The sequence below is a fragment of the Exophiala xenobiotica genome (assembly GCF_000835505.1).
Source record: "Exophiala xenobiotica strain CBS 118157 unplaced genomic scaffold supercont1.4, whole genome shotgun sequence".
NCBI lineage: Eukaryota > Fungi > Ascomycota > Eurotiomycetes > Chaetothyriales > Herpotrichiellaceae > Exophiala > Exophiala xenobiotica.
The window spans coordinates 691531-710162 of record NW_013562491.1 but is presented as its reverse complement, the minus strand read 5'-3'; the positions used below and the strand labels follow the sequence as shown (position 1 = coordinate 710162).

General features: G+C 52.1%; 7 protein-coding genes across 7 annotated transcripts; 2 read left to right on the top strand and 5 right to left on the bottom strand.

Annotated features, from left to right (window-relative positions):
* Positions 1 to 367: 367 nt before the first annotated feature.
* PV05_06428 (uncharacterized protein) lies at positions 368 to 1969 on the top strand. The gene is made up of 3 exons (XM_013459166.1): positions 368 to 758; positions 810 to 1146; positions 1199 to 1969. The coding sequence occupies exons 1-3, from the start codon at positions 702 to 704 to the stop codon at positions 1480 to 1482; spliced, it is 678 nt and encodes a 225-aa protein (XP_013314620.1). The 5' UTR covers positions 368 to 701; the 3' UTR covers positions 1483 to 1969.
* Positions 1631 to 2716, bottom strand: PV05_06427 (uncharacterized protein). Its single transcript, XM_013459165.1, has one exon. The coding sequence runs from the start codon at positions 2482 to 2484 to the stop codon at positions 2227 to 2229; it is 258 nt and encodes an 85-aa protein (XP_013314619.1). The 5' UTR covers positions 2485 to 2716; the 3' UTR covers positions 1631 to 2226.
* Positions 2717 to 2809: 93 nt separating this feature from the next.
* Positions 2810 to 4898, top strand: PV05_06426 (isocitrate dehydrogenase [NADP], mitochondrial). The gene is made up of 2 exons (XM_013459164.1): positions 2810 to 3528; positions 3660 to 4898. Exons 1-2 carry the CDS (start codon positions 3078 to 3080, stop codon positions 4643 to 4645), a joined length of 1437 nt encoding a protein of 478 aa, XP_013314618.1. The 5' UTR covers positions 2810 to 3077; the 3' UTR covers positions 4646 to 4898.
* Positions 4755 to 6288, bottom strand: PV05_06425 (uncharacterized protein). The gene is made up of 2 exons (XM_013459163.1): positions 5890 to 6288; positions 4755 to 5835 (listed from the first exon to the last, which is right to left on the bottom strand). Exons 1-2 carry the CDS (start codon positions 6058 to 6060, stop codon positions 5533 to 5535), a joined length of 474 nt encoding a protein of 157 aa, XP_013314617.1. The 5' UTR covers positions 6061 to 6288; the 3' UTR covers positions 4755 to 5532.
* A 275-nt stretch (positions 6289 to 6563) lies between these two features.
* On the bottom strand, positions 6564 to 7094 carry PV05_06424 (uncharacterized protein; the record flags this gene model as incomplete). The annotated part of the gene is made up of 2 exons (XM_013459162.1): positions 6564 to 6900; positions 6985 to 7094. The coding sequence occupies 2 exons, from the start codon at positions 7092 to 7094 to the stop codon at positions 6564 to 6566; spliced, it is 447 nt and encodes a 148-aa protein (XP_013314616.1).
* A 914-nt stretch (positions 7095 to 8008) lies between these two features.
* PV05_06423 (uncharacterized protein) lies at positions 8009 to 13289 on the bottom strand. The gene has a single exon (XM_013459161.1). The coding sequence runs from the start codon at positions 12976 to 12978 to the stop codon at positions 8266 to 8268; it is 4713 nt and encodes a 1570-aa protein (XP_013314615.1). The 5' UTR covers positions 12979 to 13289; the 3' UTR covers positions 8009 to 8265.
* Positions 13290 to 13509: 220 nt separating this feature from the next.
* Positions 13510 to 18494, bottom strand: PV05_06422 (uncharacterized protein). Its single transcript, XM_013459160.1, has 2 exons — positions 15648 to 18494; positions 13510 to 15597 (listed from the first exon to the last, which is right to left on the bottom strand). The coding sequence occupies exons 1-2, from the start codon at positions 18118 to 18120 to the stop codon at positions 13763 to 13765; spliced, it is 4308 nt and encodes a 1435-aa protein (XP_013314614.1). The 5' UTR covers positions 18121 to 18494; the 3' UTR covers positions 13510 to 13762.
* Between the last annotated feature and the right edge of the window lie 138 nt (positions 18495 to 18632).

Genomic DNA, 18632 nt, shown 5'->3' with positions numbered 1-18632 from the left:
TGCATATGATTAAAAACACTTCCAGGCAAGGTAATGGAGAATGAAGGCCCTGCGTTGAATCTTTTGTTGATGTTTTGTATAGCATGGAACAATTACAGTCGGCAAACCAGTGAGATGGTTCCTGAATCCTGATAGATGTTTATCTGCCAGATACAGGCACCTGCTGATAGATGGCACCATCATGCACTAAAGATCCTACGCTAAACCAGAAATGAGATCGGTGGGCCATCCCGTAGCATCCGTAAGCTGCCGGGGAGTGTCTGTTAGGTGTCTGTCGCTTGTTGTCTCGCCGTCCAGCTGACAGCAACACGCTGCCAAATGTGATTATATGCGCGCGTCAGACCACGACAAATTCCTCTAGGATGCACGGGATGGTTGCTGTACAGCTGGCGGCTTTCTGAGACATTCCTACACTTTCGTGACTTTTATGGCTGTGCTGGTCAAGCCTAATAATTATGACCCTGCATTACCGGTACGCTTTCACTGCTACCCGCTAGTCATATTCTGTCGACCAGTCACCCAAGCCATCTGAAACTGCGCCTCACCTCCGACCTCCGTACCAACACAACCACCTCCTTCTTCATCAACGACAACTCACCTTCGGAAGGTTGAGATTTCCACTCCTTTCTATCGACTTTTCCTGGTATTCATCTTGTTCCAGCCTCCCTCATACGCGTCCGACTAGCTTCTCCTGCGGTATCATGGCCACCGAGGCCTCAATCGCCCTCACAAACCGCTCCCTCCGTACCATTCGCACTGTGCGTAACATCAACTGTCAACACCTGGGAATCCACGTTAACCATGCATAGGAACTCGAATTCCTCGCAGACTCCTCGATCATCTCGCCTGAACAGCTTTCCTCCATTCTATCTCAACTTCCTGCTCAGACACCTCTACATGCTCCCTTACACGCTCCTGTCAATGGCTCAACTAACACGCCTGTCGAACAATTTTCAAACATGAGTTTGAAAGAACACTACACTCCAGTTCCGACACCTGCGCCCCTCCCACCTCCAGCATACGTCCAAACACCTCAGATATTGTCGGTCGCAACTGCCCTTTATGCATATAGCCCTACAGACGCCGGCGACTTGGCGCTTCAGCAAGGTGATAGGATACAAGTTACCGAACACATGAACAATGACTGTAGGTGTCGCGAATAATGATTTCTGTTGATTTATGCTAATTCTGCTCTCAGGGTGGCGAGGCCGAAATGAACGAACCAACATGGAAGGCATCTTTCCTCGAAGTTATGTCAATGTAATCGACGAGAAAGGACGGCCGCCCCTGCAACCTCAGCCATCAGACTATGGGAACATGCCACTTCAGGTTGCTCAAGGCGGCATGACGCCTGGCGCCGACGGCCGGAAATACAGCAAACTCGAGGAGCATGGCAAGAAGTTTGGCAAGAAAATGGGTAATGCTGCTATTTTTGGGGCTGGCGCCACGATTGGCAGCAACATTGTCAACGGCATATTCTAATGATGGGATCGTCTCTTTTATGTTCACTATTTCAGCCGCACAAGGCTACGATCATGGATTTGGGTAGAACACCTTTCCACTGAGAAAGGCACCACCGCGAGGGGAGTGATAATGAACTCACACCAAAAACCGGGGAGATTCTTATGTCAAAACGGAGTACATGGGCAAACGGCGCGAACTATTTCGGAAAGTGATGAACGGATTGGGCTGATCAGGAAGACCCTAACAAGAGACCTATATTTCCTTTGTGATGTATCTGGAGTCGGAGCAATCAACCGGACTTTTTCTTCAACCAGAGAGACGGATTACTTTTCTTCTGGGAGAGTGACAGACTGGACCTGCAAGGCCTCGGAGGAGGATGACTACTTGCAGGCATTGAAAGCAGTCCTGATTAGATATGCAGAAATTTTTGCTGCACATATTGGTATTTGATAGGAATGTCCCCAACATCTGCATGTTTTTTTGACATCTCCATGTTAATCCCAGGCTTGTCATCGCACCATGGTCCCTGTCGCATTTTCAGGTGTATGTTCTCCATCAGCTTCTCCAGAAGACCTGCTCAGGCGTGCCGCGCAAACGATTTACCGGTCACACCGCTTCGTCTTCCAAAAATGCCCCGGGCATAAGAGCTGAGGATGGCTGTCGCAGTCTTTATGTTGACTTCTGCTGGCCGTGTTGCTATCCGTTGGCAACGTTGTGGCATCGTCTTAGTGTATGGTGTCAAATCGTGGGCTCGATCTTCTTTCAATCCTCGTCTCTGGCTGGTGGAGGACCACTTGCTCGGACCATCTTCTCTATGAATTGTCCACGAACAATTTCTTTGCTCTCGCCCATACCCAACGCCATGTACGCAAGAAGAGGAGGGTGGCCAATATACGAGGCGTAAGAGTCTCGAACGATGTTATTCTTCCATTCGTATGTGCTGGTATCAGCGTGGCCAGTGCCAACGTATTTGGCCTGGAGGGATTCGAGCTGTTGGAGAGTCCGGAGCTTGTCGGCCATGTTGAATGATTGATTTGCGAGAAGGGCGAGTGGACGTTCCGATGGTCAGGCAATTCGAGTAACGAGAGTATCCGGATCGAAACCAGCCCTCCGGCAGTTCTACGTCTTTTCGAGAAATTGACTAGAATTCGGGGGCGGCGAGAAAAACGGCGTTGGAGGTCCAACTAATCAGGCTGCGCGGGCCAAAGTCGTAATGCTGTCGCGCTCTGATTCCGCTCCGAAGGGCAGCCCCTAGCGTGGCCTGGTGAGTCCCAGGAGATGCCGAGATCGCAGAATTTATGGCCGGAAACCCCACGTCGCGAAGTCGCAGCGAAAACAAAAATCCATCCACCAAACACACCCACCCAACACCCACATCATTTTCCCCTCGGCTCACAGTCCGTCATCGCTCGACCATAGCCGAATTAACGGCGCAAAAACCGGCCAAGGCAGTCACTCAAAGCTGCAAAACTATGCGATTGAACACGAACCTACGTTCACATCCTCGGGACGAATCGTATCAGATACTAGTACTCTGACCCTGTGGCGGCCCGTCACCTCAACCCGTCCAGTGCTTCCAGTCCACTTGCCAGCTGCCTTCCTAATTGTCTCCAATGAACCCGCTCAGGTCTGCGCTGGTGGGCGCCGCATCTAGAAGGCCTCTCCCCAGATATCCCTCCTCTCCCTCCCTTTCCTTCCGAATGGCTTCCGTCGCCTCGAACAGATTATCAGCAGAGAGTAGGAGGATGAGTGCAGGAAACAACCTCACGCAGAGCCGAAATGCCTCGACAGGCCAGGCCAAGATCAAGGTCAAGAATCCCGTCGTCGAGCTTGATGGCGACGAGATGACCCGCATAATTTGGCAAGACATCAAGGACAAGTTCATCCACCCATACCTCGACATCGACTTGAAGTACTACGACCTGGGTTTGCCATATCGAGATGAGACAGATGACAAAGTCACCGTCGACGCTGCTGAAGCGATCAAGAAGTACTCAGTCGGCGTCAAGTGTGCTACCATCACGCCTGACGAGGCCAGAGTCAAGGAGTTTAACCTCAAGAAGAGTGAGCAGCGCACCCCTTGTCTAACCCCCGATCTTTCCTCCTTGTCCTTAGCTCTATTACTCCCCCTCTGCTTCCACTCGAATGTGGGACCCATGAAGTCCAGAGAATACTGACTAACACTTTGCTATCAGTGTGGCTTTCCCCCAACGGCACAATCCGTAACATCCTCGGTGGCACCGTCTTCCGCGAGCCCATCGTGATCCCGCGAATCCCCCGTCTCGTACCGGGCTGGGAAGCACCGATCATCATCGGACGTCACGCCTTCGGTGACCAATACCGCGCCAAAGACGAAGTCATCCGCGAAGCTGGCACGCTCGAAATGGTCTTTACCCCTAAATCTGGCGCCGAGCCCCAGCGTGTTAAGGTCTTCGACTTCCCTGCCAGCGGTGGTGTCGCACAGACGCAGTACAACACCGATGATAGCATCCGCGGGTTCGCGCACGCCAGCTTCAAGTTCGCTCTGGACCGCGGGTATCCTCTTTATATGAGCACGAAGAACACGATTCTCAAGGCATATGACGGCCGTTTCAAGGATATTTTCCAAGAGATATACGACAATGAATACGTCAAGGAATTCGAGGCTAAGAAGATCTGGTATGAGCACAGGCTCATCGACGATATGGTTGCGCAGATGATCAAGAGTACCGGTGGGTTCGTCATCGCCATGAAGAACTACGACGGCGATGTCCAGAGCGACATCGTGGCTCAAGGGTTCGGGTCTCTAGGTTTGATGACGTCTCAGCTCATCACGCCGGACGGTTTGACATACGAGTCCGAAGCGGCACACGGGACAGTCACGCGACATTACCGCGAGCACCAAAAGGGACGGGAGACGAGCACGAATCCGATCGCGAGTATTTTCGCGTGGACGAGGGGCTTGGTCAAGCGTGGACATCTCGATGAGACCCCGGAGCTGGTTACTTGGGCGGAGAGCCTGGAGAAGGCCGTCGTCGACACCGTGAATGACGACGGTATTATGACTAAGGATCTGGCACTGGCGTGTGGAAAGAAAGAGCGCGAGGCGTGGGTTACCACGTCCCAGTTCATGGAGGCAATCGAGAAGCGCTTCCAAAAGAATTTGGCCAGCGAGGGACTCGAGAAGGTTGCGAAGAAATAAGCAGCAAATTTCGACCGGGTGCGTGAAATGCAGATGCGGGTGCTGGGTGTCTTGCATATTGGGAGTTGGGGATGAAGATAGAACCAAGAATCAGGAAATCATCGGATCTCGAACATCATCGCTGGTACATATCGGGCAAAGCATGCAGGAGCATTGCTTATCTCCATATCTACAAGTTGACAGCCGTTGAAGATATATAGAGGTAGTGCATAGAGACAGCACGCGATAAATATCATACAGCGTTCACAACCCGGTTCTTCTGCGTTGGGATACCGATTCTGTACCTTGTTATACCATCATATCGGACTTCCCCTGCAGTATTCTGCTCGATACAAGTCGTGCTACTAGAGAGACAGGTCTTCCCAGTGTATTCCATGAATGTGCACAGCAATACAGCTACAAGTTCCGCTTGGAGGATGTTGAGAGATCGATGGAAGGACAGAGGGAGTATGGGAGATTGAGCCTTGTGATGATCCGACCTCTTTGTCCTGGAGTTTTGTGTCTTACTGCCAGGCACCCAGTCGTACTTCTGGTGCTGTTGCTGTACGGACCTTGGCTGCATTCAAAGTTGGAACGATCACCCAGAATGGAAGAAACCTGAGCAGGAATGATGTTGTTCGTATTTTGCTTTCAATGTTGCGACGGTCACAAATCTGCGTTGCGACCAACAAATCCACAGGCCGCAATTTTCAACTAACATCATCAGGGCGGGTAATGCAGCAATTGCAACCGCCTTCTTGTCTATCGGACCTTTTCGCTAATGGATGCTCCCGATCTGATCAGTGCCATGATCTTGACGCCTCACAAGAATTTGCAGAGTGAAATGCTATGTCGTCTTGCTGGTAGTTACCAAATCTCGGGGTTATCGAGATCAACATGTATTCTCTTCACTTCTTTTTGGGTCCCAATTTTGGAGCCCCAATGTCGCTCCCTCTTAATTTGACATTCAAGGCCCTCTCGAGCTTGTTGAACACATCCTGGTCGGGAGCAGCTGTACCGCTTTCGAAGCCTTGCACGATTGGCAACGCGACCTGGATCTTTTTGGCAAGATCGGCCTGCGTCAATTTTGGTGTCACTTCCTGCCGCCTCCTGCTGATGATTTGACCGACTTCTTTGCCAACTGTCTTGGGTTTCACGATTTCGTCGGTGCGGTCGATGGCCGCCAGACGCTGTCCGTCAGCACTCACTTTCTGATGTATAGGTCAGCATGCTGTACATAGATGGATTTGCTGGTGTGGGCTTACGGCGTTGGCAGATGAGTACTTCTTCTCAGTGCCGATGATGGCTCCAGATCGGCTGGCTGCGTTGATGGCGGACTTGCCCTTGACGACACGTTCACGGTCAACACCCCCACTGCCTGGTCCTCGCGCCTTACTGCCGATGCGGGTGACGCTATCCCAGTCGGCGTCAGCCATCGTGATGGAGATGAAGAGGGTGGTGTGGCGGAAGAGTAGATGTCGGAACGAAGAGGCGGTCGGGTGAGAGAATTGCAGGGACGGTGGAGAGTAAAGAGGTGATGGATGACTGATAGTCGTAAGTCACAGATGTGAAATGCTCAGGATGCAGAGACAAGGAAGGTAACTGCTGTGGCACTGAGGGTGTTTTGGAGGAAGGAAAGAGTGATTTCAGCCTCAAGATCTAGAAGTTGCCATCCATCCATCGCCTGCGCCGATGCTCCGATTGAGTCATCAGGCGAGACAGGCATCATGCAGGCTTGGCTCACGCCCCACTAATTATTCTCCGCGGCACAAATTCACTCCCACTCTCGCTGCTCCTCCGTACTATACTTTTATTCCGCCGCTCACGGAATACTCATATTGCTAACACTTGTGCACACTGTAAGAATCGTGTCTACATAGTAAGCACCGCGGCTTAGATACTCAAAAGTCCCCCTGGGTTCATCTGGTTCATCTCGAGTCTAGTAAGGCTTCTGCCCTGCCCAATTCCCCGCCGGCTCATAGCGTCCCACAACATACACACCCCCTTTACTATCTGTTGCCATGGCCATGCCCATCTTGGTCGTGGAATGCCACATGCACTGTGTATAATGGCCCCAGTCACTCAAGTTCCCCTGCCCGATCGCCTCCCCATGATACTTTGCCCCCTCATTCATCCAGCTCTGCGCTGCGTGCGTATAAGGGTCTTTGTACGGCCCTGGACTGGCCCATCCCCAGAACAAATTCTCGCCCTGGTCAGGACGTTCGGCCGAGGTCGAATGCTGCATATGTCCGACGTTGTTGGCTAGGTGTATTGCCCTGTGAGGAGGTCGTCAGGACGAGTGCCATGTCTAAAGCCTCAACCACAAAGACAGACAGATAGCCAAGGGGAGAGGCACATACCACACCTGAGCTTTGTTGTGCGGATCCCCATCCCACTGCAACGGCTTGATGCCCTTGTTGGCACGGCCTTTGTTCTGGATATCGAGAGCTTGCTGTTGGTCTGGTGTCATTGTGTCTGTTGTGCTTTTTGCTGAGCCATGTTACGGAGGAATGCTCTTATTTGTTCGTGGTCTAAAGCAGGAGAGAATGTATCTGGCTCCCTTATATACACCCATTCCGCATAACTAAGTGTAATCATTTTGGTCCTCTTATCTTCCGTTCTCGTGTGAATGCCAATCGACGACCCTAGAATAGGCTGCTGCGAAGTTGTGGGTCGAGTAAGTCGACGTCTCGTCCACTTACACCTCGTTGCAGTGTGAGAGTTGCTCATTCGCTTCGGTTCGGCTCAGCTCGAGGATGGATCTCTCACCGCAGCTTACTCCCAGAACCTTACAACATTGCTGGCTGGCCAATCATTGGCTCTCAGCAATTCTTGCATCCGCGGTGCATTGAATACCAGCCTTCGTTCAGCACGTCATGCAGGTCTATGAACACCTGCATACATCTGATCTCACCGTTCAGATTCAGCCTCGGGGGACAGACCGGTCAGCTACTAACTTCCTAGCCTAGCTGAACCATTGGGCATAGCCAATTTGAGTTCAGTACTCCGTACTTCTTGGTCTGCTCGAGTCTGGTGGGTCGGGTCCTGAACTTGACCGAGGCCCCTGTGCTGACAGCCTCGTTTCACTGCATCAAACAAGCATTGAAAATAGAGCTTACAAAACCCATAGGGTCTATAACTTGATAATACCGACCAACTGGGTGCCGACCTGTTTTTAGATCCATTACCAACAATACCTCACCTGCCCAACTTCGCACGCACGAACTAGTTGCTGGGAGGTTATTTACTGTGGTCGAGTAGTACTGTACTTTTAAGGGTCTTTGGTCAAAGGGTCATGTAAGCTCTACTGCGCGCTCCGGCATTGAAATCCTGTTACCTCTGACTACGTTCAATTCCGGAGTTAGTTTGCATTGTCGCAATAAGCATCGCTGAATAGTCTTCGACTGGTCCGTCGCCGATCCCATATATTGATACAAGGGTTCTGACCCAAGTCGAGTATAATGATACACTGCGTATTGCACGCCTAATCGACCACGCGCTTCCAGATTACCAAATTCCAAAACCCTATACCGTAACCCTTTCCCACCATTCACCAACACCGAGCGAGACAAAACACAAGACAACCATTGAAGTCAACGTCAAGATCATCCAATCTTCAACTTCCACCCCCTAAAACGACCCTAACGCTTCCTCCCACCACTCTGATCCTCGAGTTCTGCAGGCTGCGCTTCGCCCGCCACAAAAGGCTGCAACAGAGCATGCTGTCCACCCTCCTCACCGCCGAGGCCAACACTTCTCTTGACCCTCTCCCTCTCCAACTCCCGCCTAAGTTCCTCATTGACCGCATCGCGCTCCTCAAGCCTCTTGCGGGCCCCACTCCGGTCCAATAATCTCGCCTCACGTTCCGCTTTTAACCGCCTCTCCAGCTCCCTGAGTCTGTGTATCCATTTCTCCTGCCCCTGGCCCTGCCCGCCGGTAATGCTCGCAATATCGCTCGTCCCGCTCGCCGACGCCGTCCCTGTACTTGGTGGAGCAGGTGGCGCCTCTCGGGGTGGCGGTAGCGAAAAGTTCCCGTTGGCCGGTGCATTAAACGGACCAGCTGGTATCATCAATCCGCGCTCCCGCTCCCTCTCCCTCTCGCTGTGCGCATAGCCCGACACCCGGCTCGAGATCGAATTGCTTCGCAGACTCAGCACATCTCCATTCATTCCCAGGACCTGCTCCACGGTGCCCGTCGAATGGTGTCGCTGTAGTTCCATATTGCGATGTCTTCGCATACTCGAGCTGCGTGCGGGTACACCAACTGCACCACTCAACGCCCCGTCTAGCGTTGAGCCCGGTCCTTCATGCGTCATCCCGCCCGAGTACCCCGATGCGCGACTCTCGTTCCGCTCCCGTCGATGGTTCAAGTTATGATGAGCTTGCTGCTGCTGGAGGAGTGCCAATTCGGCCTTCAGCAACCGATTCTCGCCTTTGAGTTTACTAATCTCCGGAGTTCTGCTCGACGTGGGTATCCGCGAGCGAGGATCTGTGTGCATGCGCGCTTCCATTTCGGACATTTTCAGCTTCATCTTCTCCCAGCTCTCCTCGATGCGCTCGAGTTTTCGAGTGCGCACCTCTAGAGTCTGTTCGAGAGCCTGGTATTCCTTGTCCAACTCCCGCTCCACGCGTTTAATCTTATCCTTGAACGTGGTCAGTATGCCTTCGACTTGCTTAGCAGCAAGAAGCAAATTCCTGCTGAAACCAGGCCAGAACAGCATATTGCCGATGACTTCCTGCGACGGCAAGTTGCCGTTGATGAGGCTGTTATTATGTGCCCAGTCAGGTCCACACATAGCAGACAGTCGCTTCCACAGGTTGAGCAGAATCTGATTGCGCTCGGTGAGTTGTTCTTTGAATTGGTTCTCTGTCTGCAACGCTCGCTTTCGATCAGCTTGCCGCAGTCCTTCGAGCTCTGCGATTCTTGCCGATGCCGATGAGAGTGCACGGGTAGTCGAATTGTGACCCTTGTTGGTACGTTCAAAGTCCAGCTTGTCTTGACGCCTACCCGACTTTTCACGCTCATATGCGTCGGCCAGTTTCTTGCATTCAAGACTGGTCGACTCAAGCAGAGCGTCGCGGTCAGCGAGCAGGTTCTCGCTCTCATCAAGTCGTCTGCGTACAGTTTCAAGATCGACAGTCGTCTGATCAAGCTCCCGTCTCATCTTGGTGACAGTACTAATGATGCCTGACCGAGAAATACTCGGATCACCAACGATATTCCGCAAGCTCTCCTCAAGCTCTGACAGGCGGTCCTTGTAGGTATTTGCCTCGATGTCACGAGCCGATAGAGCCTTGCGGACTTTTCGAAGCTCATCTTTGGCCCCAGATGCTTCACGATTGAGGTCATTGATGACTCTCTGCACCTCTTGCTTTTCTTGATTGGCCACTGCGTCTCTCTGAGCCCTCTCTTCATTGATGCGGCGTTCCAAGTCTCTGCTCTTGTCTCTCTCAGATTCCAAGTTGAGGTGAACTTTCTTGAGCAAGGATTCCAGATCTCCAATCTTGATCTTGTCAGCATCTTGCTCTTCGCGTAAGAAGGCGATCTCATTATGACTGCTCTCCTGCTGTACTGTAAGTCGCTGGTTCTTGCTCTCGGCCTCGGCAAGGGTCTTCTCAAGGTTCTCGAGCTCGCGGTTCGCATCGTCCAGCTCCGCCTTGACCGACTTGTATTGAGCGAGGTTCTGTTGCGCATCTTCTTCGAGACGGATAAGGCCTTCAGCAGCAGATCTCATCTCTGCTTGTAGCGCTTTGACATTTTCGACTTGGGCTTTGAGCTCCTGCTCCAATCGTGCACATTCCTCAACCTTGGCGTCGAGTTCGTCTCCCAGCCCATCAATCTCCTCCTGAGCTTCGTTTTTCAGTTGTTGAAAAGCTTGATCTTGCTCGTCAGCATCGCGAAGAGCATTATCACGCTCTTGTGTCAGCAATTGGAGCTCCTCGTTGAACTGATCGGCGTCAGCTTGAGCCTGGGCATCCACAGCATCGAGTTCGGCCAGTGCCTCGTCGAATTGGCTCTGGAGGTTCTGGTTTTCGAGTTTCATCTGAGAAACTTCATCTCGAAGCTCGTTAATCCTCGTCTCCAACGTCTCTCTCTCTTGGTCACTTAGCCGAGACATCCTCGTACCGTTACTTGCCCTGGAGTGAGATCTTGCCCTTGAAGCTGAACGGTCCAATATGCTGTCGCCAGCCACGCTGCGGAGACCGCCCATCCGCCCCAATTTCAGGTCTTCGATTTCCTGATACAGACGCTCCTTCTCCTTGTTTCGGGACGTCAGTGTTGATGCCTGTGCACCTATCATCTTCTGAAGCTCGGAAACCTCATGTCTCAGTCGCTCAATCTCCGCATTTTGAGCATTTGCAGCTTCTACACTGCTAGAACGCGAAACAACTGAGCCTCCGATACGGGTCTTGCGTGGATTTGCCCAGGCAGAAACCGAATTATCGCTCCTCAACTTTGCAACCTCTTCGCGCAGTTTCTTGTTGTCTTCTTCGGATTGTTCACGGGCGATTGTCTCAGCCTCGAGCATATCTTTCCACATGTCGCGCTCCTCTCTCGAGCCAACGTCAGAAGTACCAGCTCGAGTGTCGCCCAGTGATTTGACCATTTCGGCAAGTCGTCGTTTCTCGGTCTCCTTCGCAAGATTGTCTGACCGTAGTTTTTCAATCTCGATTTCGCTGATTTCCACTCTCTCACGAAGATAGATCACCTCTTCTTCAGCAGTAGGGCTTCTCTCCTCGTCCGTGCCGTAGCCCTGGTCAGCATTCGGCGACTCCCTGTTACCGGTCTCCTCGAGTTTCTTTTGTAGCTCTCGAACCTGTTTCCGCAGATTATGATTATCCTTTTCCAAACGTAGCCGGTCCGACTTTAATTGTACATTCTCTGTAATCATCTCTTTTATACCATCTTCTGACCTTTTTTGTAGTGCCTGGTCCAGGAAATGGATCTTCATCTTCAAATCAAAGTTCTCTTTACCTAACTTTTCAACAGTACTCCTGTGCTCCTTCAGTGTCAACCCCCTCTTAGGGCCTGGCGTTAGTCCAAATACGCCAGTGTTCTTATCTGGTGACATGCTTCGTTCTTGACGATATTGACGAGCAAAAGTACCTGGGACCTCCAAATCTCGGACATTGTTTGCAATGACAGTGTCTGTAGGCATGTTGAAGTTAAACGTGGAAGCACGAGGGGTCGTCAAGCCGCCAGCATTATTTGATTTCGGACTCTCTTCCTCTAGAGTGTCCAAATCTGTCGCGCTAGCATGACGCTGTGTTCGGGGTTCGTCATCGCTGATTCCTGATATCCCGGACATCATGCTTCCCAAGCTAGCCTGTCGTGAAAGGGGCGTCCTAGCCTTACGCTGTGCACTAGAATCTGGTAAGGCGCCCCCAGTCTGGAGAGCAAAGTCCGCGGCGAGAGTTGCATCGCTGGCCTCAGTGGCCGAACTGGCTATCGAGTCAAAGGATAGGCGTGCGTGCGATGATCTTTTGTGAAGGTATTGTGGGCGCCTCGAGGTTGTCCGGGAAGTACTTGCACCGCTCTCTTGTGACCCGTCATGTCGGTTAGGCACTCCAAGGTACTGATTGTCCTGGTCATTTTGTGTGCCGTTCTTTCGTGGCGTCTCGTCCTCATCATTCCGATGCTGTCCCAGTCTCGTACTAGTCCTGGGCTCATCTTCATGTTCTTGTGCTGTTTCGTAGCCACCCATCGTCGCGAGAGATTGCACTCTAGATAGAGTCCGCGCAGCAGCAGCAGCCGTCGGAGAGGAAGACATGTTTTCGAGCGCAGAGGTACTTGGTGCCTCTGGGGTGAGGCCGATGCTGTCGCCCATGTTTGAAAACTCTTGGTCTCCTGGCGCGGGAGTCTTGTACCCGCCGGGAGGCGTTCGAGGAGATTGTGCGGGAACTGCGTCCGGTCCGGTATGACTTTCGCTGTCCCCGTATGGGTGGGAGATTTTTATGGGATGCGGCTTCTTGCGCACTGCGATATTATCGTTTGGAACTCCGAATTGATAAGTGTCGTCTGCGCCACTGTTTGCAGAGCTCCGACTAATTATCTGCGACGGCTCTGGTAGGAAGCTGGACTCAACATCGAGCAATTTTTTATTCATTTCGGTTTCGTCCAGTGTTCGGTTCGCAGGTAGGTCGAGGTGAGTGTTCTCGTCGACCCCTTGCAGGAGGCTGCTCGGGTCTTTGGGGCCGGGAAGAAAGGAGTCGGCAAGTTGTGAGTCGAGATGCACATCCCAATCGGCACTTCCAGCCTGTGACATGTCGTCCTCTTCCTCATCGAATCCACCTGGTACCCTGGAGGACCGGCGCGTAGTCTGCGGTCGGCTCATCATGATCGAGGATGACATGGTAGAGGACGGGTGAGGAACTAGACCGAGGGCTGCTATTGAATACTCGAGTTGCGGCGTCGTGGGCCGCTGGTATTCGAGCCTTGAACTGGGATTGTTGCGGACAACATGGGTGTGGGGAATCGGATGAGAGACTGACGCGCGGGATGACGATGGGTGGGAAGGGGCGCGTCGTGAGTCTTATGCGGCATTCACAGAGAGATGGGGTGCTCTGTCGACACGCGCAGTCTGTAGAGATTGTCACTTTGAGATGTGCGCTGAGGTAGGGATCTTTTTCGAAGGACAACAGGGGGTTACTGGGAGTGTAGTGGCCGGGGGTAATGGCTAGTGAGGCCTGTTGCTCTCCTGAAACTTCACTCGAATCGTGCCAAGCACCTTTCCTAATTGGTTTTCTCCATCAACAACCGAATCACGAGGCGCCAGTACGGATATTCGAGTCGCTGCTTGGGCTTAACGAACCGAAGTCATCAGGCTGTACAATTCTCTACCTGATTCACTTCGACATGTTGCACATAGGTTTACGAGATCTCACATTCTCGTATGGTGGACAACGACTTAAGGGTATCCCACAGATCACTAGCTCCTACACAAGTCGCAGCCTCGTCGTGTACCACGCTGTTCGCTATTCACTCGCTATTCGTAACTCATCAATCATCCGGTAAAACAGTCGGGGTACATGCAACCAACGCAGAGCCATATAGAGTTCGTTCCAGCTCATCAACATCTGTGCAGCCACAACAATGCACAGGACCCAGGAGACCCTATGCCATCACGCTGTGGGCATTCATCCTCTCGAATCAATTTCTGCAAGCTGCGCATCCTCTTCTTCCTTCCTCATTCTGTACACCCGGTCTTTGGTCGCTTGAGCATTTTGTAGTGTATCGATATAAGTCCGGAATTTCACAATCTCCCTCAAGAGATAGCTGCTCTTCCTCTCCCAGTTGTTCATCGCTTTGGTCGAATTGGGATGCTTAGCCGTGAAAGCCATCAGCATTAATGGCCGCAGCTCATTGTGCTTTTGTAGCTCATCCTCAACATTGCCCACGTAAGTCTGCAACGCTTTCAACTGATCTATCTCGAGCAGCTGTGAAGCAAACATAGATTGCTGGGGTGGAGACCAGTCGTTGATATGGACCTTATCACCAGGCAACTTGGCACGGACACCACCCACATGGTCCATCGAGCTTCTCATCGACATCTGAGTGCTAGGTCGTGGGCTGATGGCCGAGTTCAACCCAGCCTGACCCTCGGATGCAATCAGTGAGCGATTAACGACCGCGTCGCTCCAACCATATTCCATGTTACTAATACCGCCCATCATAGGTTCTTTGGAAAGCCTAGCACTCCAGTAGTTGGCCGTGGAAACAAACTCCTTGACGATGTCTGGAGTTCCCACAGAGAAGAGATGTACGGCGCCAGTCGGAAGACTCAGAGCCCAGACGTATGGTCGTGCTTTGGAGTATCCAGGAGGTGGGAGCGAGCTGGCGATCGTATGCCGAAGCATGAACTTCCACACTTCTTCTGCATTGTCTTGCCAGTTCCCGCCGCCCACCACAGCCCCGGGTTTAGGCGCCCGAGATCTGTTTCGCAAAGATTTTGCGCTGGATGAAAATGAGAAGAGTCTCATCCATCCTTTCTCTATCACCGCAAAACAGTCGTTCCAGTTCCTATCTTTGGACCTCTTGTCGACACCCTCAAGATGACATTTGTGCTTGACAATCCCTTCTTTCGCCCAAGGTGCACCGCAAAGCTCAAGGGAGTCATCTTCCAAGAGCGATCCAGCCTTCAACCCGTCCTCGGTGGGTAGGTCGAGCTGGTCCTCACGGATGATTGCCTGGCTCAGCGCGTTTGCAAACCCGATCGAGGACTGGTAATCACCGTGTGTCGCCTCAGTGCCGAAGGAGTCGACGGACATCGATGTCAGTGTCTTCCCAAGGCTTGCTTTGCTCCAAGTGCTGGACATGGAAGGGCTCCAAGTCGACGACTGCTCATCTATACTGGTCCTGCTAGAACCAAAGCCTGCAGCAGAGGGCAGTCGGGGTCGAGATCGGGTCTTGGTCATCCACCGAGCTCCAAGAGATTTGCTTTCTCCGAACCGGCCACGATTTGTATCTGAATGTGCTTTGCTGAGCACACTTGGTGTCCGACGCAGCACGTTGGAACCAATTGTCAAGAAGTTGTTGGATTGATTAAACTGGACATTCGCATCGGGTTGAGCACCATATAGCGGTAATGGTTCCTGTGAGATTGAGTTATAAAGCCCTCTCAAGACAGATTCAATCTGCATCTCCCATGCTCTCTCTGATCCTGTGTACAAGAATGACGCGCGCCGGACATTGATCGAATCGAGATCGTCCCCGTCCTCTTGAATGGTCTTGTCCGCAACACTTCTTAAACCTCTGATGGTCAAGTTTGGATCATCCGAAGAACCGGTATTCATACGTGGTCTGGAGGGCGTGCCGCGTATGGTTCGGTTTTCGTCCGACACTTGAACCATGCGTCTGATCGGGGGAAGTGCATTTCGAACGAATTGAGCCTTTGTCATCTTCTGTCCAATGTCGGCCAAATGAAGGTCGGTGTTCAATAATAGAATCGAATAGCAGAGGGTGTGCACGACGTCTAGTCAAAGTCAGCTTGGAGTAATCAGTGAACAACAGGAAATAGTGTACCGCTCGACCTATATAAATGCGTCGGGTTGCATTCACACCATCGTTGCGCAAAAGCAACCATCATTCGGTCCATTTGTTGAGTCTCTCCCTTTAGAACTATGCGGTCGCAAAGTCCTCTCAGAGAATCAATGATGTCTTGGTTGGACCAGTCGAAGAGTTTCATGTATGCATTTCTCACACGTTCGCGTTCTGGACCATCCTCACCCATCCAGGCTGCGGCGCTCGAGGAATCTATATCGTCATCTGTATTGTCGAAGATCTGCCTAGCCTTGATCTTGGCTTCATCCCCAACAGACTGGATCGGCTGCAGTACAAAGGATGTTGGCATAGCTGGCTTTTCATCATTGGGAATTTCAATGATAAGTGGGGTTGTCGGAGCTGATTTGTATTCGCTAATATCGGAAGTCGATGCAAAGGGTGAGCTCTTAGAGCCTTTTCGAGAGACATTTGATGTCTCGAGCCCTTTGTTGTCGGCCAGCGACTTCTCATCAGGCGCTGTAGCGCCACCTAGAGGGTGGACAACCACGGATGATGTTGGGGAGACTCCTTCGGATGTCCAAGAACCTTTCCTCGATGTGCCCCGTACGGGATCAGCGAGAGGGCTCGCTAATGAATTCGACGATGTCGCGGGCTCGACACCAGAACCCGAACCATTCACATTTCGTTGGACTCGGAAAGTGGACCGATCGTGGTCGGAAATCTGGCTGCCGTCAAAAAGTGATCGCCTGCATGCCTCTTCTGTACTGCTACTATCGGCGAGAAAAGAGTCTTGATGGGGAATGCGTAAAGTCGAAGGTTTGCCGTGAGACTTCAGTGTCTTGTTGCTGCCATGTGATTCGGTTCGATTGTGACCTGCAGGTTTCGCATGGTTTGTGGACTCTGGTGGTAACCCAAAAGCAGGGGGTGCTAGGTCTGGAGTGTAGAAGCCTTGCATAGAATTAGTCCGACCGTGGCCCAGGGTTTGCGGCGGCTTTTCCATCAGGTATGGGCCCATGAACGCCCGCAAGCTACTAACAGGGCTGGTTCCATCAGCCTGCTCGGGTTCAGCCTTGAGTTCTGAATCCAGCGTCAATGGCAGGGGCGGTGGCACGGTACTTGAATTAGATTTCTTCCTTCGACGGAAGAATGTCGACGATTTCTTGGTGACCACTGGCTGATTTTCTTTGTTGGCAGACATATCTGCGGACGTTCTTCGAATGGGCCTTTGCACCAACCTATTAGGCGGGGTTGATGGATACGGCGTCTCATCCTGCACTGGTGTCGAGCGTCCCGTGTGCTGCTTTGTGAGAATATTTGGGGCGTGATTGTTATTGTCCGAGTGTGCAGGCGGATTCTTAGAGGAACCGAAAACGCGTCTGAAAAATCCAGGTCGCGGGTTCAGGCTAGGCTCAGGTACGATGCCTACATTGACTTTCTGCTCCTGTGCCGTATTGCTGAGACTCGGTACACTCTTCGCGGCGGGTAGCTGTGGCACAGAGTCGTTGGTGGACCTAGCACCGTTCGTAGCCAATCCCGTTGACCGTCCTTTTCTGACGTACGCGCTTTTGGAAGATTTTGCACTGTTTTTCCGGACGAGAGGTGAGCTAGAAGTATTTGGTGGCACGCCCTTCTGAGCCTCCGGTCCTGAAAAGATGACAGGTGTAGGAGCAACGCCCTCTGAAGTGCTGTGCAGAGGTTTCGAGGTTCGCGGGCCACGATTTCTCGAACCAAAGTCAAAACTTCGTGAGCGTCTGCTTCCAGCCCCTCCCAATCGACCTGAAAGACTAGCGAGATGACCAAGATCGATGCTGGAGGATGCACTGCTGGCCGTGCTTCTTCCGCTAGTAGAGACGTTCTTCTTCCTTCGGACAGGTCCAGGTTGGGCTGCCCGCTGGGCATCGTATACTTTCGCCCGAACAGAATCTTCATCCTCGCCGAATATGCTGGGCAGCTTTTGCAGGTTCTTCTGAAACCTTGCATTGTTTCGAGGAGGTATGCGTGGTATTGTGTCTGGGAGTGGTGGCATTGATCTTAAATCAGGCAGGTCGGGCTCGGAGGACACGGAGGAAGAGAATGTATGCCCTCTCTTTCGACTTCTTGTCTCGATGTCGTAGCTGTTGTTGCGCGGGGTGTAAGGAATGTCGGCGAAGCCTCCAGCAGAAAACTGATCGAGCGACATGACCAGATTGTCTACCATTGAGGCACGAAGGATGTGGTTTGAGGAGAAGGAGAGATCATGAGGGTCCTCGAAATCGTCATGCTCACTGCTGGGGTTGGGGGAGGTTGAGTCCGCCAGAAATGTCCCCGTGTTCGCCATTGGTGTACGTATCGGCGTCACAGCCGCTCGCTGCAATGATTGAGACTGCAGAGTAGGAGAGGAGGGTATGGAGTTCGAGGAATGTCTGTGAGCCACTTGATGTGCCGAATGTTTGGACGAACGAGTGCGAGGACTCTTGGGTTTCGTCGGAGATGGGAGAGGTTGTGCCGGTGTCATTCTGAAGGGAAACCCTCAGGTTGTGACGCGCAAATAAAGTCTGGAGATGGAGGATGGGTATCGCTGATATAGTCTGAGACAGCTAGTAGCATAAAGTGCGTGTCGATGTCGCACGACTTGGGGTCGGTCGGACAACGTTGCAGCACATGTCGCGGCTTCAAGAAGTGTAACACGAGCAGATGTCTACAGTAATGGAAGCCATGTAGAAGACGCTTCTTCGATAGAGTTGCAGGTTCAAGGATATAAAGGCAGCGGGTGGATGCAGAGACGTTGGATTCTGGGGTGCAGGACCTCAGCTCCTGCGATTGCAGAGGGGAGGGAGATGGAAAAGTTGCAGATGGCTGAGTTGCCGTATAACTCAATGCGGATGGTGGGTCGAGCAACAAGGATAGGGGTCTCGAAATGCAGGGGTCAATTTCTTCCCTTGCACCAAGCCCTAGGGAATCGAGGAAAGTACAAAGGCATTCCTCACTGAGCACGACGAAGCATTTACGGAGAGCGACTCTTGAATA